The following is a 26,681-nucleotide window of genomic DNA, read 5'->3' on the forward strand; positions in this document are numbered from 1 at the left end:
TAGCTGAATTAACTATTTTATGCTCCTTGAGAACCATTTAGTACATTATTCTTCATTGTATAAATTGTAATTTTAAACAATTGTGAAAACTAGTAAAATTGTGATTATTTACTGGACAAAAATGTGTATTAAAAAAAATAAGCCACTATACTACATTTTAAATTAGATTGAAGTTACAAAACAAATATCCTTGTGCAGAATAAGTGGATTATTTATGTTTTGAGGAACAGTGGTGTTAATGGTTTGGTAGTGTGAAAGATAATGCAGTGTTCAAAAATAACTAAGGAATTACTCACCTATTGGGTATAATTTTGTTTATTCATTCATTTAATCATCTTAGAAATGATAATTCAGCAGTTATGTCACGTGGTACTTTGGATTTAAACGTTAGTAAGTCATGTTTCCTGCACTCAAAATTCTTAAGGAAGTATGAAGGTAGTAAGTAAAGTATAGTGGGATTCTGTTTCCAGTGTACCACTTGCTAGTTACAGGCAAGTCAATTACATTCTCTGAACTTCAGTTTCATCATTTGAAAATATGGACCGAAATATCTGCCCTGCCTACCTTAAGTAGTTATTGTGAACTGTTAAAGATATTGCTTGTTAAAGCGCCTTAAACTGCACGTAGGTAGATGTAGTATTACAAAGCTTTGCATGTCTCTGATTTTGGGGGGAGGTTTTCATCCTACTACCACTTCACAAATCCTACGGCATTTATTATTTCATTACAAAAGTAATATAAACTTGAGTAATAGAATCTAGAAGAGAAAAAAATGTATTCATAGTTCACCCTAAATCAAATACTTTTTATAATTTTGAACTGATATTTTTCCTCCAGGTTTTAAAATTCCTAGCTTTGGGGGATAGATATTCATAATTACACTACACATTCATATACATGCATATATATACACACACACATTTTCTTCTTGAGTTATTACAGAGTCTTCACATGATCATTTTAATGACCACTATCTACCAACTGTCTCTCTCGTAGCTTATTCTTAGGGGAGGTTATCAATAATTTTTTTTGTATTGTTATTTTAAGATGTGTAATTCATTGGAAATAGAGGCAAATGTATTACATGTTTACCGTAAAGTAGTTGAGGAAAAGATGTCTTAGTTACAATTACTTTTTAAGGCCTGAGAAAAAAATTAAACATATACTTGGGTCATCACATAATTTTAGCCTCTTCTGCCACACAGGTTGTCACCTCTCCAGCGCACTCAGTGCAAATGCACAGCCTGTAACATAGCTACTTCCTGTGTGCACTAAAAGCAGTATTTCATACTGCACTGTGTATGGAAATGATGCTATTCCTGAAGTGACGCATACTCTAATGTTTTTAGTGGTCAGCGAGAATAAATTACATCACTGCTAAATATAAAACACAAAGTATCTTCATTCTCTTTCTCTCCCAGTCTCTGCCTCTCACTATTTCAGGTATTTTTCTTGTTGGATTTAAAATACATATAGACTGTCCATCTAATACCTTGACCTCTAAGTTTGATGACCTCCTTGCCTCCATTGATCTTGTTCTCGTACCTATTTTAGCCATCCACCCCACAATTGTACCCTAGATCTTGTCTGGTCTCTGTAGTAGTGTCCCACACTATCTACCACCTCCCACCTTTCCAGCTTTCTCCTTTCAGTACTCTGACTCCAACTTAGCTGAAGTTCCATGATTTACCATTTTGTTCTTTCCTAGCATTTCTCTCCTTTTGTCATACTTACCTTGGAAAAACTTCAACCTTGGTAAAATCCTGCCTTTAGCTCTTCTACCCCTGCACTCACAAGGAGTAGATGAGGAACCTGGAGAAAACAGTCATACTGACTGGTCTCACTTTAGAGGGATCACTAACCTTAAGTGAGTTCCAGTATGCGCAATCCTACTAAGTGTCTGTAGCCCTCCACTTTACCTCTCGTCAGAGTATTTCACATTGTGTCACTCTCTCTTATGAAACCTCCAATACCCACTCCTCTCCACTCATTATTCAAAGCTGATGACTTCATTTCCTATATCACTGATTCTGCTGAAGTAATCAGAAGAGAACTTGCATGTCCTCCATCAACCAAATCCATCAGCCTACCTGCATCTGTATCTTTATTTGCTGCTTTCCTTCCTTGTAACTGCCTTTGCTCCATCTGAGGCCACCTACCTGTACACTAGATCCCATCTTCTCAAGTACGCAGAAGTAGGCTCCTGCACGTCCCCCCCTCCTACTACATCTTCAGTTTTTCTTCTCCTGCATCATTTCCAAAAACATACAAACATGCTGAAATACCTCACATTTCTTCTGCCCCATTTCACAGCTATCCTTCACAGAAAAGTTTTTTATATTCTCTATCTCCACTTTTTGTCCTCCCATTCTCTCTTGAACCATTTCAGTCAAGTTTCATCCATCGTTCAGAAACTGCTCTTGCCAAGGTCAGCAGTGATCTACATGTTGCCAAATACCATGGTCATTTATCATTATTCCTCCTCCTGGACCTTTCAGCATTATTCAACACAACTGATCACTCTCCTGAAACACTTTTTGAACTTGGCTTCCAGGATACCACTTTCGGGGTTTCTCTTCTGCCTCAGTGACTGTCCCTTGCCTGTCTCCTTTGTTCATTGCTCTTCAACTTAATCTGAAATGATGGAGTACTTGTGTCCCAATATTCAGTTCACACATTTTATTTAACTAACTTTCATTAAATTTCATCTATATACTGGTAACTCCCAAATTTAATTTCTTGAATAGTTTTTCCTCTCCTAACTGCAGATTCATATATCCACCTGCCTACCCTACAGCCCATTCTCAAACTTAATCTGTTCAAAACTAAATTCTTACTTCCCATATCCGTTCTCTCAGTCAGCCTCCTTGCAGTTAATGACAATTCGCTTTTTCTAGTTGCTCAGGCCAAAAGCCTTGGAGTTGTCCTTGACTCTGTCCTTTCTTTGACCTCCCATGACCACATTGGGTCAACTTTAAGACTATATCAGGAATCTTACCACTTCTCACCACCCCATCAACTACCACCCTGTTCCGGGCCTGCATCAGCTCTGGACTGGTGAGGTGCAGTAGCTTTCTAGTTGGCATTACCATTTTCACTCTTGGCCTCTGTGGTCTGTTCTCAACATGGCAGCCAGAGGGATCATTTAAAAATACAAGTCATATCATAGCATATGCCTCTGCTCCAAATCTACCACTTGCTTCCCATCTCACTCAGAATAAAATCCAGGGTCCTTATCGTGCTCTACAGGGCATGCCCTACTGCAGTGTAGAGTGTCTGCCCCTTCTTACCTTTTAGACATCTTGTCTTACTCTCCCTCACTGTACTCCAGCCACACAGCCGTCTTGTTGTTTGTCAGATACACCTAGCATCACTTATCCACTTACTGTCAATAATCTGTTCCTGAAAATAACATATTTTGCACTAAAATGCTGATAGGGAGTCTATTTACCATTATTTTAAGTAGGAAAAATTGTAATGTAGTTGCATAAAACCTATGTATCAGTGACAAATTATCATGTTGAGATCATGTTTAACACATTATGCCCTGATCACCAAACAACTCATATGATTGTTAATAGGCAGTTTTGTGTGTAGTAATATTTACTCTTCCATTCTAATTGCTGTTCTCAATTGCTCCTATTCTTTCTCCACAGTTTTTTAAAATACTTCTTCCACTTTGGGGGGGCACTTTTTATGTAACAGTAGGGAAAAATAAGAGCTAATTATGGAAGGCACTATAGAAATTTGTTCAGGATAAGTGAAAATAGCAGAGAATGGCCCACACTGAGAATGAGGCTAGTGCCTCTTAGCTCTAGCAACAGTGGAGATTTGTTGATACTTAGTGGACTTCCCCAGTAATCTACATAGGAGTCTGAATTATACCAATCATATTCAGAATGTAACTTAAAATTCTACTCATGCATTGTTTTGTTAAAATTTTTTTGTTGAGTTTTGGAGAAAGAAACATAAATTTTCCTGTGTAAACACTGACAAAAAACATTGGCTGGTGAGAGAGATCTCTGGTCTATGTTGGTTGTATATTAAAAACTAAGATAAATCAAACCAATAAATCAAATGCTTTAAGCCTTAAACTTATACAGTAATGTATGGCAATTACTTCTCAATAAAACTGAAAAAAATACCCAAAACCAAGAGGCATTCTCCCAGGGAACAACATTCCGTCCGGTATAACATTGTTTATTAAAGAAGTGCGTGCATGCATTGCATTCTTGCTACATGTATACATATTTTATGTGATAGAGATTTTATTACATATTTAGTAAGAGACAAAGAAGGTTAATGAAACATATCACCTGGCCCAATTAATAAAAATTCTCATCAGACTTTACATGGTAATTCTATTTTTAATTTTTTGAAGAATGACCACACTGTTTTCCATAGTGGTTGTACCATTTTACGTTTCCATCAGCAGTGCACAATGGTTCCAGTTTGTCCACATCCTGGCCAACACTCGTTGCTTTGTTTCTTTTTATTTATTTATTTTAATAATGGCCATCCTAATGGGTGTGAAGTGGTTTCTCATTGTGGTTTTGATTAGTGTTTTCCTAAGGATTAATGATCTTGAGTACCTCTTCATGTTTTTATTGGCCATTTGTATATTTTCTTTGGAGAAATGTCTGTTTAAGACCTTTGCCCGTTTTTTAATCGGGTTGTTTATTTTGTTGTTGTTGAACATCTAAATATTTTATGTAGTGGAAAATATACTAAAATACTTAAAACATGTCTTTTTTCTCACTATTAGTGGTGCAAAGTACAGTTTGCTAGCTCATACTACACTGAGCTTGGAAAGTGCTGAGAATAGCTTCAAGACCCATAATCTGTCTATTAATGGGGATGGTAAGTACAGTCTATATTTTACTTATTATACATGTTATGTCAATATGTGTGTGGTGACAGTAATAATTTCTAATTTTAATATGTTCCCCTGAAGTGGTTATTGGCTTAAATAATGTAGGCACGAGTGACTCTGTGGATTCTTGAAAATATGTCTGTCCCTTTTCCCCAAAAGCAGAAAGTTTATTTTTCTCTTTCTACTGTTTGCTAGAGATTTGTTTGTGAGGCTTGCTTGGAGAGAACAGAAAGGTTTTGCATATTCTGAATCCTTGTCTTTGACTTGAAATTGGTGACTTTACCACTCTTCTAGTTGTCAAAGATGTATCTTATTTTTAAATTTGAAATTGAGGAAGTCAGTAAAAGCATGAAGAGGTACTCAAGATCATTAATCCTTAGGAAAACACAAATCAAAACCACAATGAGAAACCACTTCACACCCATTAGGATGGCCATTATTAAAAATAAATAAATAAAAAGAAACAAAGCAACGAGTGTTGGCCAGGATGTGGACAAACTGGAACCATTGTGCACTGCTGATGGAAACGTAAAATGGTACAACCACTATGGAAAACAGTGTGGTCATTCTTCAAAAAATTAAAAATAGAATTACCATGTAAAGTCTGATGAGAATTTTTATTAATTGGGCCAGGTGATATGTTTCATTAACCTTCTTTGTCTCTTACTAAATATGTAATAAAATCTCTATCACAAAAAATATGTATACATGTAGCAAGAATGCAATGCATGCACGCATTTCTTTAATAAACAATGGCATACCGGACGGAATGTTGTTCCCTGGGAGAATGCCTCTTGGTTTTGGGTATTTTTTTCAGTTTTATTGAGAAATAATTGCCATACATTACTGTATAAGTTTAAGGCTTAAAGCATTTGATTTATTGGGGTTTGATTTATCTTAGTTTTTAACATACAACCAACATAGACCAGAGATATCTCTCACTAGCCAATATTTTTGTCAGTGTTTACACAGGAAAATTTATGTTTTTCTCCAAAACTTGACAAAAAAATTTTAACATACATAAAAAAATTTTGATGATGAGCAAAAAGTCACTAAGGAGACATAATATGATTCCATCTACATCAAGTTCAAACCAGTAAGAGCTAAATTATATTTTTTAGGGAAGCACACATAAGTGGTAAAACCATAAAGAACACAAGGAAGTGAATACCATACAACTTGGGTCATATTTACACCTAGGTAACTGAGGAGAGGTAGTGTTGCCAATGTTTTATTTCTTGACACAGAGATGGTTATGCACATATTCATCTCATAATTATTTGTTAAACCATACATTTATATTTTATGAACTTTCCTCTATTTTGAATGTAATTTTTTAGTGCGAAACTTAAAAAATGTACAGAGCCATCTATCTTTACAACAAATGGTATAAGGAAGGTAGTATATAATTTTATTTATTATACTTCAAAAAATGAAAAAGAATAAGTAACCCAAATCATATTTCTAAACCACTTTACCAACGCTACTCTATATTTTTCATCATAGGTAAAAATAATCTTGGAGCGTGGAGAGTGCTCCTGCTGTTTTACAAATCTTCTAATCACTTACCTCCCTTCTTCACCTTGCTATATATTTCTTTTTAATAAACTATAACTACAAATTATCATCTAGAGAAAAAGGTTTAAGATTAATTTAGCCCTACCTTCCCGTGTATCCTCTGCTTGCTACCAACAGAAGGTAGGCAAGAGTGGTTCTGTGGATCACTTGTTACGTCAGTATATGTTATGTCAATATATGTGTAAACACTGACAAAAACATTGACTAGAGAGAGATATCTCTGGTCTATGATGGTTGTATATTAAAAACCAATATAAATCAAACCAGTATTTTACATTCAATATCAAATAGTTTATAACCCATATTATATGATATTAAGTATTTGAGTTTAAATCTACCATCATATTCTGTTTTCTGTTTGTCTTACTTATTCCATGGTGGTTTTCTCTTTCTTGTGTCTTTAAGGATTGATAGTTTTATCATTTCAGTTTTTCCTTGTTCTAATTAAAGTTATAATTCTTTTTCTCATCTTTCAGACATTACCTCTAGAAATTTTATTAATCATACTTAAGTCTAAAATTAAAAGATAATTTTACCTTTTTCTCAGATCCTGCAAGGACTTTAGAATAAACTCCATTTCTTTGACCTATGTGCTGTTGTTATATATTATAATTCTGTTTGGTTTTTAAATTTCACAAGATGTTTTATACACTTAATATTTATTTAGATTTGCCTGCATGTTTCCATGTACTGCTTGTGTCTTATACCTTACATCTGGGATTATTTTCCTGCTGCTTGAAGTGTAATCCTTAGAATTTATTTTAGTATGTTCTGCTAATATCATACTTCTTAGTTCTTTGTGTATGTCTGAAGATGACTTTGTTTAGCTTCATTCTTGAAAGATATTTTTTACATGCTGTAGAAGTTCGGCACTTTAATATTTTACTTTGTGAATATTAAAGATATAATTCCAGTACCTTCTGGCATCTTGTACTGGCTGTCGAAAATCATTTGTCAGTGTGTTGCTTCTGTGAAGGTAACTTTTTATTTTCTCTCTGTCTTTGGTTTTCTGAAGTTTCACCATGCTATAGGTGTAGAATTTAATTTTATTTATGCTGCTTTTGGAAATCCTTGAACTTCTTTAAATTGATGGATGTCTTTCGTTATTTCTGGACAAAATCTTACTTATCTATTCAGGCAGCCTCTGATCCATTCTCTTGCCTTTCTCCCTGTAACATTCCTAGTAAACCTATGTTAGTCTTTCTGACTGTATCCTCTATGTTTAGTACCCTTTATGATGTATTCCTCATCTTTTTGTCTGTCTTTGCTGCTTTTCTGGATTTTTAATGCACTATCTTCTATTTCCTTTATTCTCTTTGCAGCTCTGTCTGATCTGCTGATAAATCTGTATACCAAGTTCTTCATTTCACTTATTGTACTTCTTATTTCTAGAAGTTCTGTTTGACTTTTTCAAATCTGCTATGCTACTTTTCACTTTTTATTCTCTGCGTATATTGTTAATATTATCTTTTAGGTTTTTATTAAAAGAGTAGGCATAGCTGTTTTATAGTCTATGGCTAATGATTCAGATATATAAAGTCTTTCTTGATCAGTTTCTCTTTTTTTTTTTTTTAACTGGTTCTCACTCATGATGTCTCAATTCCTTGCATGTCTAGTTATCTTCATGTGCTTGTCATTGTAATTGAAAGTCTACATAGAGGAATAAATTAATGCTCGGTGTCTCTGTTTGCTTCTCGCAGGCACCTGGGGAGACTATCATTCTGGGCTTACTTTATCCAAAGACCGTGTCTGAGTTTCTCTGCATCCCTTCATCCCTACCTCCAGGCAATGGGAATCCTGGGCAGTTAGGTTGGTTTGCTTATGGTTCACCACTACCCTGTTGGTGATTCCTTTGGGATATCAGTTTAATATGAGGAGAATCCTCCCATTAATCTGCCTACATTGTTCAGGTCCTAGACTGTGATTTCTGTTCTGCTTCCCTCGTCTTGCAGGATCATTAAGTCATAAATTGAGATTTGCTGGGATTGGCAAATGCTCTCAGGACAAACACAGCTTCTGTGCTCATTTAACTCACTGGTTCTCATTTATCAAATTTGTACTGGTAGTTTATTATAGTTTTGTTACCTCTTTGTTGCTCTGGGGAAAAGTTTTTAAATATATTTGGTTCAGCATTTTTAGTAGTTTTCAGTGGGAAGATTGGTCTGAACAATCTAATCAAGCCTTCTATCACCCAAAACTTGAAGTTTGCAATAGTATTAGCATTGTCAGTTTTATTGGAAAACTTGGCAAATTAAGTTTAATTCCATTTGTGTTAGTTCTCTAGAATTACCAATATTATCACCATATGTTGAGTGCCTATTATGTGCCAGACATTGTTCATTGAAATATTATTCAGCCTTGAAAAATGAAATTCTGCAATATGTGACAACATGAATGATCCTTGAGGACATTATGCTAACTGAAACATCCAGTCACAGAAGGACAAATACTACCTGATTCCACTTATATGAGGTATCTAAAGTAGACAAACTATTAGAAGCAGAGAGTCGAATGGCAGTTCCTAGGGGCTAGGAGAAGGAGAAAGGAGGAGCTGCTAATAAACAGATCTAAAGCTTCAGTTATACAAGATGAATAAGTGCTAGAGATCTGCTGTACAACATTATAACATTTGTTAACTATACTGTATTGTACACTAAAAATCTGTTAAGAGAGTAGATCTCCTATTACATGTTCTTACCACAATAAAATATAAATAAATAAATGAACACTGTTGAAGCAGTTTTTATTCTTAGTCTCTGTGAGACGTAGTTATAAGGGAGCATCACAGTGAAGTGATTAATAGTGGAGACTGTGGAGCCATCAGCCTTTAGATTCGTATTCTAGTTCTAGCACTGGCTAGCTCTGTGCTTTCACAAGTTCCTCATTTTGTTATCATTTATATTTTACAAATGAGTAAAATACAGCTTAGAGAATTTATGTAGCTAGCCAGTGGTCGAGCCAGACTTTAAGTAATCCAGGAAAGGCTGTGCTCTTTCTGCACATTCAGGTTAGGCATGATTACTGATAAAGCACCTAAAGACTCAAAATACTATCGATGTGTGAATAATGGAATTGATGATGAAAGGTCCCATTCTTTCAACCAAGTCACCTGAGAGGTTGTGGAAAGGAATAAAATTCACAAAGAAATCATCGATTTTAGCAGTGTCACTTGTCTTCAGTGTTCTATAAGATATTACTAGATTCTCCTTTAATAAAATGCTCCTGAGCAAATAAGCATGGGAGCTATGTGGTATACTTCTTTCTTTGAGAAACACAATAAAGACTAGCATGTTAAAGACTGTGAAAAGACCTGTGCTTACAGCAATAACACCCAAAAACTGTTGACACTGGAACTTGTAGATTCCACAGAAAAAAATTTTAAGAACACTAACCTATATGCCTAACCCTTTTGATGTGATAGGTGTATCTCTAGAAATGTATGTAAATTAAAATCTTGTAAATCAATTATATTTGGGAAAAAAAAAGAAAGCTTGTAATTAAAAAGAAACAAAATTTTATACAGAAAAAAGCCACCCTCTGATTTATTCATTAATAAATCTATGTTTAATAGGGTTTCCTAAATAAATTTATGTCAGTGTCTACCAAATACTATAAAATAAAGAGGAAATACAAGATTTTTGAAATTTATAACTCAACTTTATTACTTGTACTAGTTGAAGGAAAAAGCCAAAATGATATCTTAAGGCTTATATTTGTCATCAAGAAATTTTTATACTTTTTATAAAACAATGAAACCACATTGTAAAGATTGACTCACACAGAACTGAGATGTTATCGATTCTTTCTCTTGCCTGTGTTTTGTTTTTGTTGTTGCTGTCGTTTTTAAACTCCATTTTGCTCCCCATCTGAAACTACAGATGAATTAGATAAAATCTTTAAGTAATGAAAAGTCAAACTGCTCTTTCACTTCCTGTTTCATTTCATCTTGTCCTAATACCACCTTTGGTTAGAAAAGAAGAATTAAGTATTTTGATTAAATGTGTTGCACAAGGGCAGAAAGACAGCATTGAGAAATGGAAAGGATATGGTTTGGGGAGTGAGAGTGCCCTGGATATGAAATTATGAGAAGCATCTGTTACATGCCAGACACAGCGATAAATGTCATGCACACATTATCTTATGTGATTTCACAGCAACCGTAGTACTTAATAGGTAGTATTTTAAGAATGAGAAATTGATACTCGGGCAAGTTAAGTGAATAGCCTAGATGCTGTATTTCTTGTCAGAAGTAGGGAGAAGAAGCGTGACTCTGCTTTATTCCACAGTGGTCATGAGCTGTAGAGAAACCTATGTAGGAAGTAAGAGGTGATTGCAGTGTATGTGGCACGTGATCTGTAGAGCAAAGAATTTTACATCCAGTATCCCTTTTCAAGGTTTGCAATGAGGAAGGAATTATTTTTCTTGGTGTGCCATGAAATCTGATCTTATTTTACTAGAGAAGCACACTGTTACATGTGGTATTTAGGTTCCAGATACATTATTGATTGTGACTGGTCTGAAAAACTAATCATTTATGATTCTGTTTCTTTAGGAGGTGGATCCTAACTTAAAAACAAGCCATTCATAAATCTGGGTTCGCTATGTAAAGAAATTCGCTTTCAAACTTTAAACTCATAAATCACAACGGTAATTTCAATTGTATTACGTAGATGCATGCTTTTATAGAATTTTTATTTCGTTTCCTGCCTATTTTAGAAAAGGAGATTCTCATTTATTTATTTATGTCTGCATTTTTAAATCATTGACTGTATTGTATTTATACACTTATTTCTCTCAGATCAAACCCTTTGTTTCTAAAAGACAGCAGCTTTAACAAAGAGTTGAATAGTCCCAGACAATTTGTGGTATGCTATTCTTTAGTAGAATGTTGAGCAGGTAAATTGTTAAAAAACTGTTTTTGTTTTAACTTTGTGCTCTTCATTTACGCTGGTCTTTTTCATTTAACTGATGTGTCAAGCCTTGGCTACACTGCCTCTATATATTAAATAATTGTATTTTTACAAAAAATGTTTTATTTTCTGGACTTACTAAGACCTTTTGGTCAATGATAGTAACAGCCAATGGTTAGTCATTTAATAGGCACTTACCAACATGGGTGCAGTGAAAACTTTACAGATATTTTTTGTGTGGTGGTCCAGTGTGAACATAGGACCGTATGTTGCATTTTTATTTACACCCCGATACACAGAATAAATTATGCAGTGCTTTCCTTCCATACAGTTATAAAGGTTGTATACCTACCTGCACACTACATTAAAGGACTATCTTAATGTTTTTTGAAAGAACTTTTTTAAACAATTGCAGACTTACAGAACAGTTAAAAGTTGAATATCAAGATTTTTTCCCCAAAAAATATATGAGAACAAGTTGCTTACCTGATGCTTCATTACTCCCAAATATGTTAATACCTGTTCCTACTAAAAGACATCTGGCTACATCACTACAGCTATTCAAGTCAGCATTAATACATTACTATTGTTTCTACTAATACAGACACCATTCAAATGTTACTCCAATAATGTCCCTTATGACAAAAGGATCCAGTGCAGATTCACGCATTGCATTTAATCATCATGCTTCTTTAGTTTCTTTCCATTTAGATCAGTTCTCCAGTCATTCCTTGGCTTTCATAACCTTGACATTTGTAAACATCATAGTTATTTTGTAGAAGTTCCCTCAGTTTGGGTTCATCTGATGTTTTCTTGGGCTGAGACTCAGGATATGCATCTTTGGCAGAAATACCACAGAGGTGATGCTGCGTTCTCATTACGTTCCATCAGGTGGCATCTTTTTTTTTTTAAAGGGCAGTTTAATATGGATACATGGGAGCCATTTTTTTTAAAGTATTTATTTATTTATTTATGGCTGTGTTGGGTCTTCGTTTCTGTGCGAGGGCTTTCTCTAGTTGTGGCAAGCGGGGGCCACTCTTAATCGCGGTGCGCGGGCCTCTCACTATCGCGGCCTCTCTTCTTGCGGAGCACAGGCTCCAGACGCGCAGGCTCAGTAGTTGTGGCTCACGGGCCCAGTTGCTCCGCGGCATGTGGGATCTTCCCAGACCAGGGCTCGAACCCGTGTCCCCTGCATTGGCAGGCAGATTCTCAACCACTGCGCCACCAGGGAAGCCCCAGGTGGCATCTTTTGATTCACCCCATTACTGATGATGTTCACTTGATTAGGGCGGTGGCTGTCAAGCTTCTCTACTGTTAAGTTTCTCTTTTTGTTTTCCTCTTTGTAATTAATACATGTTTTGTGTGTGGCAGGGGGATACTTTGAAACTATCTAAGTATATTTATTAGACTTTCAACTTATTCATTGATTTATTTATATCAACATGGACTCATGTTTTACAGTTTTATTCAGTGCATTATAATCTGCTAATATCTTGTTTAAGATTCAGATTGTCTCCATTTTGGCCAATGGGAGCACATTCAAGATGGCTTCTGTGTCTTTTTACATGTCCTCCTCATTCACTGAGTACTTCCTTGCTTAAGGCATAACAAGATATTTCAGGCTTATCATGTACTTTCCCTGCCCCAGTCCTGGAGTCATCCATTTCTCCAAGGAAGACTGGTTCTTTTTAATAGAAATAATATTTAGAAGACATGATCTGAGCTATAGGTATATTCATTGCTATTAGACTGTCACTATTAGGTGTCACTTTTCCTAAGCCCTCTCAGTGGACATACATGTATATATATTTTGTCATGCATTTCTTTTTTAAAATTAATTAATTTATTTATTTTTGGCTGTGTTGGGTCTTCGTTGCAGTGCACGGGCTTCTCATTGTGGTGGCTTCTCTTGTTGCAGAGCATGGGCTCTAGGTGCGTGGTCTTCAGTAGCTGTGGCATGCAGGCTCAGTAGTTGTGGCTCATAGGCTCCAGAGCTCAGGCTCAGTAGTTGTGGCACACGGGCTTAGTTGCTCCTCGGCATGTGGGATCTTCCTGGACCAGGGCTCGAACCCACGTCCCCTGCATCGGCAGGCGGATTCTTAACCACTGCGCCACCAGGGAAGTCCTGTCATGCATTTGTTCTTTTTTTTTTTTTTTAACATCTTTATTGGAGTATAATTGCTTTACAATGGTGTGTTAGTTTCTGCTGTATAACAAAGTGAATCAGCTATACATATACATATATCCCCATATCCCCTCCTTCTTGCGTCTCCCTCCCACCCTCCCTATCCCACCCCTCTAGGTGGTCACAAAGCACCAAGCTGATCTCCCTGTGCTATGCGGCTGCTTCCCACTAGCGATCTATTTTACATTTGGTAGTGTGTATATGTCCATGACACTCTCTCACTTCATCCCAGCTTACCCTTCCCCCTCCCTGTGTCCTCAAGTCCATTCGCTATGTCTGCATCTTTATTCCTGTCCTGCCCCTACGTTCTTCAGAACCATCTTTTTTTTTTTTTTTTTAGATTCCATATATGTATGTTAGCATACGGTATTTGTTTTTCTCTTTCTGACTCACTTCACTCTGTATGTCATGCATTTCTTAATCTCTGTATGTTGAAAACCATGAGTTCACACCAGTATATCTAGTTCTAATCCAATACCAAAGAGTTCATTCTGCACATTTGTAATTCCTTTCTCTGACAGTGAGAAACCTGTCTTCTATTATCTTTAATGCTTTTTATTCTTTGGTCAGTCTCCTTAAAGGCAACCATTTTTCCATCTTTCTCACATAACTGCTTTTCTCTCCTTGCTGGGGCTCTGACTCCCCTTCTGGGCTGCACCTTGCCCCACGTGGATACTCCTTACCTTGCTCAGGCTCATACAGCCCACCCAGGGCTGCCCTCCTCAGCCCATGTGAACACCGTCCTCAGCCTGCCTGTGCTCTGACACCCCATACCCGGCTGTCCCTCTGCTTGCATTTCCATCTCCCCGTGCTCTGACACACTGTTCTGGGTCACCAACTGTGTGAATGGTCCCCTCGCTACTCTCAAACTGACTCCTGTGGCTGGACCACCCCCCACACTCTTCTTAATTTCCCTGGACTCTGACACCTCACTTGGGCAGCACTGCACACAGATACCCTCCTTACTGTACCTGGGCCCCTCCTCCCCACGCCAGGCTGGCCACTGAGCAGAGACCCCTTTTGGGTTCTATATTCCCCATGTGATCCGTCCTCCTCAGCCCCTTCAGGCTCTGATTCCTCATGCCAGGCAGCTCTCCCACTCACCCTCCTTATCCTGACTGCCCCCAGCACCCAGCTCTGGCACACTACTGCTTCCCGCCCGCCCCCTGCCCAACTCCTGGCACAGATACCCATTGTGGTGGACTCCACATAATGGCTTACACCTGAGTTGTTCAGTAAGGGAAGGGACAAGGGGAAAGGTCGAAAGAGTTATTATTAAATTCTTATCATAAAGTTGTGCCCTGAAGTGTTTTATTCAGAGCATCACTTTGCTAATTATTATAATGAAAATCAGAGCAAAAAGTAGAATTTGACAAACAAAAATCACTTTATTAGGATGTTTTTTAAATTACATGAGTTTACTTATGTGCCCTGAACTACCTCCATTGATGAATTACTTTAAGATCAAACAAGAGATCAAGAGACTAAAAGTTCCATGTCTACTCCAGGTGATAGCATGCTGTAAACTGTCAGTTTAATATCCTACTGTCCTGACTGCTTTCTTTTATTTGATTTTGTCATTGAATACAGTAATTTGAGCAGGATGAACCTTTACATATGTTCTTATATAAAGCAAAAAAAATTGTAAAAATAATCAAAATGTATAATGACCTTAAATAAACATATATTTATAACTTGATTTTTTTCTCATTTAAATAGAAGAGTCTTCGTTTTGGCTTCCCTTATATGGTAACATGTGCTGCCGATTAGTCGCTCAACCAGCTTGTATGGCTGAGGATGCGTTTGCAGGATTTCTTAATCAGCAGGTTAGAGAACTTTAAATATCCTGCAACAATTATAGCTCTAATTTTGATCTTAATATCCTGGCAGTTGTTTGGCATTCTGATATTGTGAAGTATTTTTTTTTTAATAAAGTCTTCTCTTAAATGACAGTTTTCTCCTTGTTAGACATCAAATGTGGGGGGAGGGTGCAGCTGGGAGTGAGAAGGTAGGGAAGGGGAGGGGTCTGATGCAGTTTTGATGGCTAAGGGGCTACCTCTTCCAGGTTCCTCTGCTTCATTAATAGCAGTAACAGGATAATCAGTACCAGAGGACTCCTTGTGGAAACTGATGAGGGCTGCTCAACACCTTTCACATGAAGGCCTTTCTGGCAGACAGCTTTTGGCACAGTTTAGGCCTCTGGGCTTCCAAAGCTGCCTCTGTGCCACCTACTCCTAATTTATTTATAACCATAGTTATTTATATTCAGTAAATAATTAATTATGGGCTTCAATGAATCAATAGCTTTTTAAAAAAGATTCCATTAAGAGGAAAGAAAATTTGCATTCTTACAGGGAAGTCAACATTTTCCAGTGTTCTGAGAACAGTAAGGGAATATTTTGAATATTCAATTATTTTGAATATTCAGTTATTTTTATACTTTTCCTGAGTCATTACGTGAATTGCTGTGGAATTCCAATCACTAATTTTTAATAGACTAGCTTCTCTAAAACTGCATTGATTTATGATTTTATGTATATAAAAGTTATGTGATAATTATTACCTCTATTTTGCTTAATGCTTTTGAGAATTCCAAACCTTTCTTCTCTGATACGAACTTACTTTTTTACTTTGGGCTATTGACTTATTGTATAGTAAATTAATGGGTAACTCGTATCACATTAAAACATTTCAAAAAACTAACTTTGCTAATTCAAGTATTTTGTTGAATTTAGAGTTAAGATGATAAATAATGATTTAAAGTTGAGAGTTTCTTGATTTTTCTTTTTCAGCAAATGGTAGAAGGTCTGATTAGTTGGAGAAGGTTGTATTGTGTTTTAAGAGGGTGTAAACTCTATTGTTTTTACACTCCAGAAGAAATCGAAGGTAAAGTGGAACCAGCTTTGGTAGTGTCCATTAACAAGGTAAATAAAATGCTATTTTGAAAATAAAGGTATAACATTTTATGAAGTTTGTTCTTTTCTATTACAATTCACACTGTTGTCATCTTATTTACAAAAAGGGAAGGACTGCTAAAACTAGGTTAGTTCGTAAAGATATTCTTATTTTTCTTTCTGTTTATAGAGCTTATCTGGTAAAGGAAATACTATATATTTCCTACGAAAACATAGTAATTGGAAATCTATACTAGCAAATAGATTTTAAAGCAGAGAATGTAACTCCACATTAACAGGGTATTTAAATTTTTTAGGAATTTATTTAATTAAGAGACTATAAAAACATAAATTGTTAGCTCATGTTACAATGATGCTCTTTCTAGTTAATACTTAAATGAACCCATAAAAAGAAATTCCTGAGTATACTTTCTGATTTCTTATGTGGTTAATGGGCAGTTGTTCAACCTTCTGCCAGAACAAGAAAGCCTCACATTCTGTTTAGAATACCACATACACATAAATATACTGGTTTGATACAAAGGAGATTATAAAATTTTAGTTAGAAAGTTTTCACCCAAAAATCTGTAGGAGAAGTTTTCAGTCTAAGGCAGGCTTATTTTCTTTATCTCACAATCTTAAATTTGTTTTCATCTATCATCCAAGTCTAGTGTTTATTAGAGGGTTTTTCCCCCTCTTTTTATAGCATTCCTACTCTAGAGTTAAAATGGCATTTCTAGAGTTGAATGTCATGTTTTCTGCCTATGGACTGCAATTAATCGTTTTAGTTTTTTTACTTTGCTTGCCTTCAGAGTGGTTGAAGTGAAGTATATGATAAAATATGAGCCATCACATCTGTTAACTGTAAGATACATGTTCTACTTGCCTTTAAGTTATCTTTTGAGGAAAAATGTAAAGTTATATGTCCTGAAAAAACATGTAGATACTGGTCTGCTAATGTATAAGGATTTAGTTAATTTCTATGATCTTTGCAATAGTAACATTTGATCTGTTTCTATCCTGCTTTTAGAAATGATACTACTTTTTACTCAAAGGAAATTCTTCAGTGAGACCTTTTACTATGTAATTAAGTCCACTTAATTTATCTGTTTTGTGTATAAGAAAGATTAATGTTGCTCTTAAATAATATACCTCAATATTATAACATAGTGAATTTATTTTCATTTAGAAAATTAGGTTAATGAAAGTATAATTTTATTATTGGAAAATTGATACAATTTTTTCATTGTTTTGTTTTGTTTATGCAGTGTTCACTCCCCCCCATAGTCTTTTGAAAATTTCAAATGTACAGAAAAATTGAAAGAATAGAAAAGTAAAACCTGATACCCATCACCTGATTCTTCAGCTATTAACATTTTGCCACATTTACTTTCTCTCTAGTTAGTTAAAAAAAATTTTTTTCCGAACCACTTGAAAGTAAGCAGCACACAGCATAATATTTCTTTCCTAGAATATGTCAGCGTGTTTCTCCTGAAAACAAGGACATTTCTTTCATAACCATAATATTATTATCACACTCAATAAATTTATTGTTGATAAAATAATATTATCTAAGATACAGAGCAAATTGTCCCAGTTATTCCCAAAATATTCTTTCTGATTTTTATTTTTTGTTTTATCCAAGACCCCATCAAGGGTCACAGATTGCATCTGATCACTATGTCTTTTGTTTCCCTTTTACCTAAATTGTGCCCTTCTCTTGCCTTTTTTTTTTTTTTGGTTTTTATTACACTGACATTTTTGAAAAGTCCAGGCAAGTCCCCAAATCTGTTTTTGACTAATTGTTTCGCTAGATTCATGTTAAATATTTTTGGCTGGAGTTCTACATAGATGATTTTGTCTAACCTTATTTTCACTAGGTAGTAAAAATGGAATCCTACCAATTTTTTTCTTGCATGATGTACAATGGAATATGGATAGCTATAAACCAAATTAAAACGTAATCTAAGCAAATGATATTTTAAAAGTTTGATTTGAAAGCAGTCTTCAAAGTATTCATTTTACCTATCTCAGCCCTTTAAGGGAGGCAGAGCGTGTAGGTCAGCCCTGATTTACAGGTATCTTATTTCTGTTTTACAAGTGACAAAACATACTCAGAGATCAGATAGAAATTGTTTAGCTAGTAAGTAAAATTATATGGCTTACTCTTTCCTAATGGGTAGAAAAAAATAGATAAAAATTCATGGATTGTTTTTCTGTTTCTTCATAGACATACTGCAAGACTAGATTTGGAAGGCAAAATTAGACTTTTCCCTATCTCCATATCCACTTTGAATCAGTTTTGAAAGTAAAAAGTAGCTCTGAAATGAAGTTCTGAGTCCAAAGGCAAGTTACCTGTAGGCAAGGACTTAGGCATGTACTGAATCTTTACCATTTAAATTTAAGAGGACAGTTATAATAGAACTCCTCTGTTATTGTAGTCAGTGCATCTGTATTTTCTTATTTGATGACAAGAGTCTAATTCCAGAAAAGTAGTTAACAGGATCTACATGGCCTGACTAAATTGACCTTTTTCAATTGACTCATTTTTCCTTGTGGTAATAAAAGCCGATGGCCTGGCAACCGATGGGATTCTGTAGTCAATCAACTCCATTATTAAGATGACTGAAATCAGCGTACCTAGAAATCCCAGTGGTGGCTCCACTATTGAGCTATACAAATTCACTGGAAAATGGTTTGTCTAGTAATGTGTATAGACTCGACCTTAGACTTGGGGGGACAGCGTGGGCTGTATTTGACCCTGAGGACTGATGACATAAATATCTCTTCCATCGAATATGACTTTTGTCTAAACTACCAGAAAGAATTTTAATATTAAACCATGAGGTAAGGTTAAGGTTGGGAAGAATAATATAATTTAGTTGCTTATCTCAAAGATTAAACTGATGACAAAGTGTTACATTCTGTAGCTTTGCAATATTTCTGTCTTAATTTTCTCCAGTGCCGATTCCAGCACTGATTCCTGCCCTTTCTCTTTAGAAACTTTTCCCTTTGCATTTCCTACTTCTTTTTTTGTTTTTAATTTTTATTGGAGTATAGTTGATTCACAATGTTGTGTTTCTGCTGTACAGCAAAGTGAGTCAGTTATACATATACATATATCCACTCTTTTCAGATTCTTTTCCCATATAGGTCATTACAGAGTATTGAGTAGAGTCACCTGTGCTAGCCCATTTTTTGATTGGGTTGTTTGTTTTTTTGTTATTGAGCTGCATGAGCTATTTGTATATTTTGGAGATTAATACTTTGTCAGTCACGTTGTTTGCAAATATTTTCTCCCATTCTGTAGGTTGTCTTTTTGTTTATGGTTTCCTTTGCTGTACAAAAGCTTTTAAGTTTCATTAGGTCCCATTTGTTTATTTTTATTTTTATTTTCATTACTCTAGGAGGTTGTTCAAAAAAGATCTTGCTTTGATTTATGTCAGAGAGTGTTCTGTCTATGTTTTCCTCTAAGAGTTTTATAGTATCTAGCCTTACATTTAGGTCTTTAATCCGTTTTGAGTTTATTTTTGTATATGGTTTAGGGAGTGTTCTAATTTTATTCTTTTACATGTAGCTGTCCAGTTTTCCCAGCACCACTTATTGAAGGGACTGTCCTTTCACCATTGTATATCCTTGCCTGCTTTGTCATAGATTAGTTGACCATAAGTGTGTGGGTTTATCTCTGGACTTTCTATCCTGTTCCATTGCTGTATATTTCTGGTTTGGGGGGCAGTACCATGCTGTTTTGATGACTGTAGCTTTGTAGTATAGTCTGAAGTCAGGGAACCTGATTCCTCCAGCTCCATTTTTATTTCTCAAGATTTCTTTGGCTAGTCAGGGCCTTTTGTGTTTCCATACAAATTGTACAATTTTTTTGTTCTAATTCTGTGAAAAATGCCATTGGTAATTTGATAGGGATTACACTGACTCTGTAGATTGCTTTGGGTAGTATAGTCATTTTGATAATGTTGATTCTTCCAATCCAAGAACATGGTATATCGTCCATCTGTTTGTGTCATCTTTGATTTCTTTCATCAGTATCTTATAGTTTTCTGAGTACAGGTCTTTTGCCTCCTTAGGTAGGTTTATTCCTAGGTATTTTATTCTTTTTGATGCAATGGTCATTGGGATTGTTTCCTTATTTCTCTTTCTGATCTTTCGTTGTTAGTGTATAAGAATGCAAGAGATTTCTGTGTATTAATTTTATATCCTGCAACTTTACCACATTCATTGATGAGCTCTAGTAGTTTTCTGGTAGCATCTTTAGGATTTTCTATGTAGAGTATCATGTCATCTGCAAACTGTGACAGTTTTAACTCTTCTTTTCCAATTTGGATTCCTTCTATTTCTTTTTCTTCTCTTATTGCCGTGGCTAGAACTTCCAAAACTGTGTTGGATAAAAGTGGCGAGCGTGGACATCCTTATCTTGTTTGTGATCTTAGAGGAAATGCTTTCAGTTTTTCACTGTTGAGGGTGATGTTTGCTGTGGGTTTGTCGTATATGGCCCTCATTATGCTGAGGTAGGTTCCCTCTATGCCCACTTTCTGGAGAGTTTTTTTTAATCATAAATGGGTGTTGAATTTTGTCAAAAGCTTTTTCCACATCTATTGAGATGATCATATGGTATTCTTCAATTTGTTAATGTGGTGTATCACATTGATTGATTTGTGTATATTGAAGAATCCTTGCATCCCTCAGATAAATCCCACTTGATCATAGTGTATGATCCTTTTAATGTGTTGTTGGAGCATTTCCTACTTTTATCTCAGGTTTCCTTTGAGCCCTTCCATTCACCTGAAAACTTCACTCTTAATAGTAAATGCCACTGGTTTCGTTATTTAACTATGTCAAACACCATCTCAGTCAAGAAATCTATTTGTTCCTTCTAAAAACATGACTGTTATCTAATTATATCTTCTATTAAAGTAATTTTTACTTATTTTTCTCAGCTTATAAGATTATTCAAATTTATAGAAAAGTTGAAAAAAATACTACAGTGAACACTTGTATACCACCCAGATTCAACTGTTAACATTTTGTCATATTTGCTTTATCTATTTTTCTTTTTTTGGGAGGGGTTTAAGCACTTTATATTTTATTTAATTTTTTAATCAGCTGTTACGGTGGTATGGTTTACATAAAATAAAATTCACCAGTTTTAAGGGTACAGTTTGATAACTTTGACAAATAATATACAGTTGTGTAATCATTACTATAATCATTATTGGATTATAGTTTTTTTAATCTTTTTTATGAGAACATTAAGTCTACTCTCTTAGCAAATGTCACTTATTCAATAGTGTTATCAACTGTAGTCACCATGTTTTATGTTAGATCTTTGGACCTTATTTATCTTATAGCTGAAAGTTTTGTTTTGTTTAGCTGAAAGTTTATAAAGTCTCTTATCTATATTTTTTGCTGAGCCATTTGAACGTAAGTCTCCAACATTGATAATTCATCCCTGAATACTTCAACATCTACCTTTTAAAAATAGGAGCCTCTCAGATTATATAAATTTATATGTGTATATAAAATTATGTATATGTGTGTCTATATATATATAATTACAATACCATTATCACAGCTAAGCAAATTAACAGTAATTCTCTTATATCATCTAATATCCAGTCCATAGTCAAGTTTCCCCATTGTCTCCAAAATGTCCTTTTAGCTCTTGTTTTCAATCTAGGACTATTCAAAGCTTGTGCATCCTTTGTACTTCTTCTAAACATGTAAGTTAGGTCTAGGGGCTTGATTAAATTAATTTTAAACATTATTATGAGAATATTTCATGGATAATAACAAATACTTTATGAAGAATTCTGTTCAGAGGCATATGATGTCAAGTGTCTTACTATTGGCAATGCCAGGTTTAATGACTTGGTTAACGTGGTTACCACTAGCTCTCTCCACTATAAAGGTAAATTTTTGTCTTTACAATTAGCAAGTAGTCAATGAGATGATGCTTAGACACAGTGTGACTATCTTTATTGTCCAACAATCTTTCACATAATGGTTTTAGTGAACTGATTGCCCTTACCTGAATCGGTCATTACATTGGAGATTGCACATGTTTTTCTACTACTGTCCTTCCTTCTGTATGTGTTAGCCGGCATTCTTTTGTAAAGGACTTTTTCTTATCAACTAGGAATGAATTACAGTCTTTCCTGAAAAGGCTGGGTAAATGTTTAATGTTAATGACCAAATTTCAGAGTAAGGAGTTGTGTTATTACATGTTGACATTGTATTGTTATTGGCAATATGTATTGGAGTGGAGTTACCCCCTGCAGAAGTAGCACATGAGTGTCGTTTCTCTTGTCCCACACCACCTCCAATATTATGATAAACTCATAGATTTTAATCTATTCAGTCTATTCAGTGTTTTAAATTACTTGGTTTTTAAATATAAGGTAGATGTTTTAATTATTTTGCTTACTTTGTAAATTTCTAAGGGACATGTACTATTAGAGTATTCTTAAATAAAGGGGATCATTGATAAATGCCAACTTGGTTGGATAGTGTTTTTGTTTCAGTTTTTAGTGTATTTCCAGTGCTGGGTCTCTAAGATCTTTTTATGCTTAATAATGTTAAATATTAGATACAAAGTTTCTTTCTTTTGGTTGTCTTTCTCCTCTCATGATTTAGAAAATAATAATTTTGCTTAATGCTGCTTTAAAAATTATGTGAAAACATGAATTTTACAGTTGCTAAGGTATATAAATAGTAGTTCTGCTATTTTGATCACAGGATCTGTTCTCTGACTATAATTCTTGTCCTTCTAAATGGCATTTCCTGTAAGGCTAAGTCAGTTCATTAATTTTCAGAGGGCGCCATCTGTGGAAATAGTCACATTAAGGAAAGAAAAGCCTAAAAGCTATCCCCCTCCTCTTTTCAATCCAAATTTGAAAGGATGATTTACTTCAAAGTGATTGCTTCAACTTCAAAAAACTTCCCTATGAATGTTGTTGAGCTAGACATTCTCAATAAGGGGTACTTAACTGGAGCCACTGAATCTCCTATACATTGTAGAAAGCATTTTATTAGCCAAAGTTTTATCCATTGTCAGTGGGGTGGGGAGTGGAATGGAAAAGAAATGTGGGTCTTTGAGATCAATAGTCTTTTCTTGATCTAAATAATATGCATCACTTCATTTTAATGAATAATAAAATCTGTACCAAACAAGTCAATAACACTAGTTGGTGTGATAGTCAGTCCTTTGTTAAATTGTCTTGAAATTGTTTTTAACCATTACATTTATCATGGACCCTAGCAAGTAAAATTACCATGAAGCACATGGGATTTTCTTCATATTATGTTAGTCCTCTTAATGCATGTATCACCTATTCAGATTGTCCCTTATTAAATACAGCAAAAAGAATATTTTAAGCAGTCTTTTCCTTTAAGAGTTTACATCTGATTTCATTGACATAAATTGAAAATAATTATATCGCTAATACTAATCAGACCTAATGCTTGGTTTAATTTATGGTTATGCTTTATATATTTCAAACATTCCTTGATATATATTGTAGAAGGTATGCTTTCTTTGTCATTAGAATACATATAAGGTCTAAAGCTTGTTTTTAGCCATCAATAATTTTGTCTTCATCCCTGATTAACAAGACTTTAGACCAGACACCTTTCAAAGAACTCATTTATCTTTACAACATGTTTGTGAGGAAGGTGTGAGTGAAATATTATCCCTGCATTATAGATAAGAAAGCAGGCTCTTAGTTTTTTGTACTTGTATTTTATATTTTAATTGTTTTTTTGAAAAATTTCAAGATAATCTGTAGAAAGAATAGTATAAATGAACCCATCTGTACCATCACACATTTCCTCCACCGTCGGATTATTTTGAAGCAGATCCTAGCAATCATATCATTTTACTTGTAAATATTACAACTGCCATACTTAAGAAAATTTATAGCCATACATAAAGTCAATATATCATCAAAAATCCAGACAGTGTTCAAATGTCTCAGTCTTCTAATTTTTTAAACAACTTTTTGAATCAGGATCCAAATAAGGACCATACATTGCAGTTGATTGATTAGTTCTCTTAAATCTCTTAATCTGTTGGCTTTTATTCTACCCGCCTCTTTCTCTCGCTCTCTCTCTCCCCTACACATACACACACACAATTACACACAATTTGTTTGTTGAAGGAATTTGGTCATTTATCCTACAGAGTTTTTCAGAGTCTAGAATTTGCTGATTGCATCTTCAAGTTATCTTTTTTCTTCTATTTTTGAATCAGATTTAAGTTTGTTTGTTGGTTGGTTAGTAAGAATATGTCTTTGTACTTTTATCAGGAGGCGTATAATAACGTCTGGGTCTTCCACTCATGTTAACATCCACTGATGAACATTGCTTAGATTCTTTATTTCATTAGGGACTGCAAACTGGTGCTATTTTAACATTCTTTCTTCATTTATTAGCTGGGACACCTCTACTTCATCAGCTATTAGGTTGAAGGACAGTTTTTACAAGAAAGCCAGGATAAAGGCTTGATTTTTTGCATTTATATTCTAGTTACCAAAACTATGAGGTGGTTCCCTAGCATCCTTCAGAGGTGACCAATGAGTTAGTTTTTAAATATCATTATGAATTTGTGGATTTAAAGACTTTTCATGCATCAGTCCATTACCATTGTAATTCTTATTGATGTTCAGATTGTCCCATCCTTGGCTACTGGAAGCCTCTTCAAGTTTACTTTTGAGTCCTTTTGGTACAACCCTAGTAATCTTTGATTTCTGGTAGGACAAGATGTTCCAGGCTCATCCTATATATTTCCTGGCCCAGGCTGGGGATAAGCCATTTCTCTAAAGAGCTCTGATTCCTTTTAGTAGGAAAGAGTATTTAGAAACTATAATCTGGGTATGTAGTAGACATTTTTAAAGTCATAGAGTCAAAAGTAAAGTAGGAAACAATTTATAAATCTAGTTCTGATCTGGTAATTTTCCATTACCACAGAAATGGAGAGGTTGAAGTACAGTTTTAATTCAAAAATAATGAAAAACCTAGAAGAAACTTTCCTTTGACTTCAGAGTTAATTATATTTTGTTACAAAATTGACTTCTCAGATTGTATTTTTCTTGACTTCACTTGGCCTTCTCGGGGTAACCATCGTCTCATGCAGTGGAAAGTTGTAGTTCAATATGTGCCGATTGACAAAAGTAGAGCCAGCCAAGGATGAAAATTTCATAGTGAATAATCTCAAATCTATCTACATATCAATAGGAGTTGATTTTAAAGCCTCCCAAATCAACTAAAAAGGTTTGGAATTAACAAAAGCAAAACAAGAAGCTGACCTTGGAGAGAACGCTTATCTCAGAACACGTTTCCTCATCTATAATTTAAAGAGTGGACTGTGGATTATCTCTAGGATCTGAGTCTATCAGTGTAAAACTTTTTATCATTATCTGAGTTATTCTTTTGTTATTCATTTATTCATCAAATATTTTGCAGTCACTTAGTGGGTACCAGGCAGTATTTTAGTTGGTGTAAATAATGGGGGCAAGAATACCAAGTTGCTTGCTTTCATACCCTGCTGAGAGGAGATACTTATCTCATCTATACATTGTGTGAGCCCATAATGATAACAGTCCTAAAATTCATCTTGTGTTTTCTAATCCATTCCTTGTTTGGGAAGTGAAGTCCTGAGCACTATTATTGATACTTTGCCCACAGTGAAAAAAAAATTGCACGAACTTTCTGACATTATCAGAAATTTTGTTTACTCACTTTTTCTTTGACATGCAGTTTTTTTGGTTGAAAAAATTTCCCATTAGTTAAATTATTTTGGATGATAAAATATAGAAGTTAATTAAGATGATCTGTGTTTCATTTGCACCTTTTAAAAACCTCTCGTGTTGTAAAAATTTAGCGGTATTTATGGTTACCAGAGTTAATGGAGTGTACAGTATTTATATACTATTGTATTATTTTCTATTAGAAGGATATAAATGACCCAGTTTGTCAGATTTTCTACATAGCTATTTTTGTTTGAAATGGTATCCTGGTATTATTAATAATTGTACCTATTCATCTGTAAAAATTTCAACTTATTTAAAAGTTGAATCCATTTTAATTCTATATACAAAAGGTAGTCAGAAATTTGTATTAAAATGGATTTGGGTGGAGGGAATCACAATTTCAGCAACAAGAATACTTCATATTTTATCATTTAGGTGTTTTTTTTTTTTTAATACTAACAGCAATAGAAGGTTGTCCCC

General features: G+C 34.8%; 1 protein-coding gene and 1 long non-coding RNA gene across 5 annotated transcripts in view; one reads left to right on the forward strand and one right to left on the reverse strand.

Annotated features, from left to right (window-relative positions):
• LOC309635829 overlaps positions 1–26,681 on the reverse strand; it is a 501,182-nt gene that overhangs the window by 154,392 nt on the left and 320,109 nt on the right. The gene's annotated exons all lie outside the window — the stretch shown is intronic.
• RTKN2 (rhotekin 2) overlaps positions 1–26,681 on the forward strand; it is a 130,383-nt gene that overhangs the window by 42,542 nt on the left and 61,160 nt on the right. For all 4 annotated transcript variants that reach the window (XR_014249009.1, XR_014249010.1, XM_082407445.1 and 1 more), the window contains exons 7-9: positions 4,766–4,860; positions 15,266–15,372; positions 16,339–16,470. Coding sequence is in view for 2 of the 4 variants with exons in the window: in XM_082407445.1 (XP_082263571.1) it covers positions 4,766–4,860; positions 15,266–15,372; positions 16,339–16,470 (334 nt within the window). In the remaining 2 variants the exon portion in view is untranslated. The remainder of the gene's footprint in view (positions 1–4,765; positions 4,861–15,265; positions 15,373–16,338; positions 16,471–26,681) is intronic.

The sequence above is a fragment of the Balaenoptera borealis genome (assembly GCF_965194805.1).
Source record: "Balaenoptera borealis genome assembly, chromosome: 10".
NCBI classification, from domain to species: Eukaryota; Metazoa; Chordata; class Mammalia; order Artiodactyla; family Balaenopteridae; genus Balaenoptera; species Balaenoptera borealis.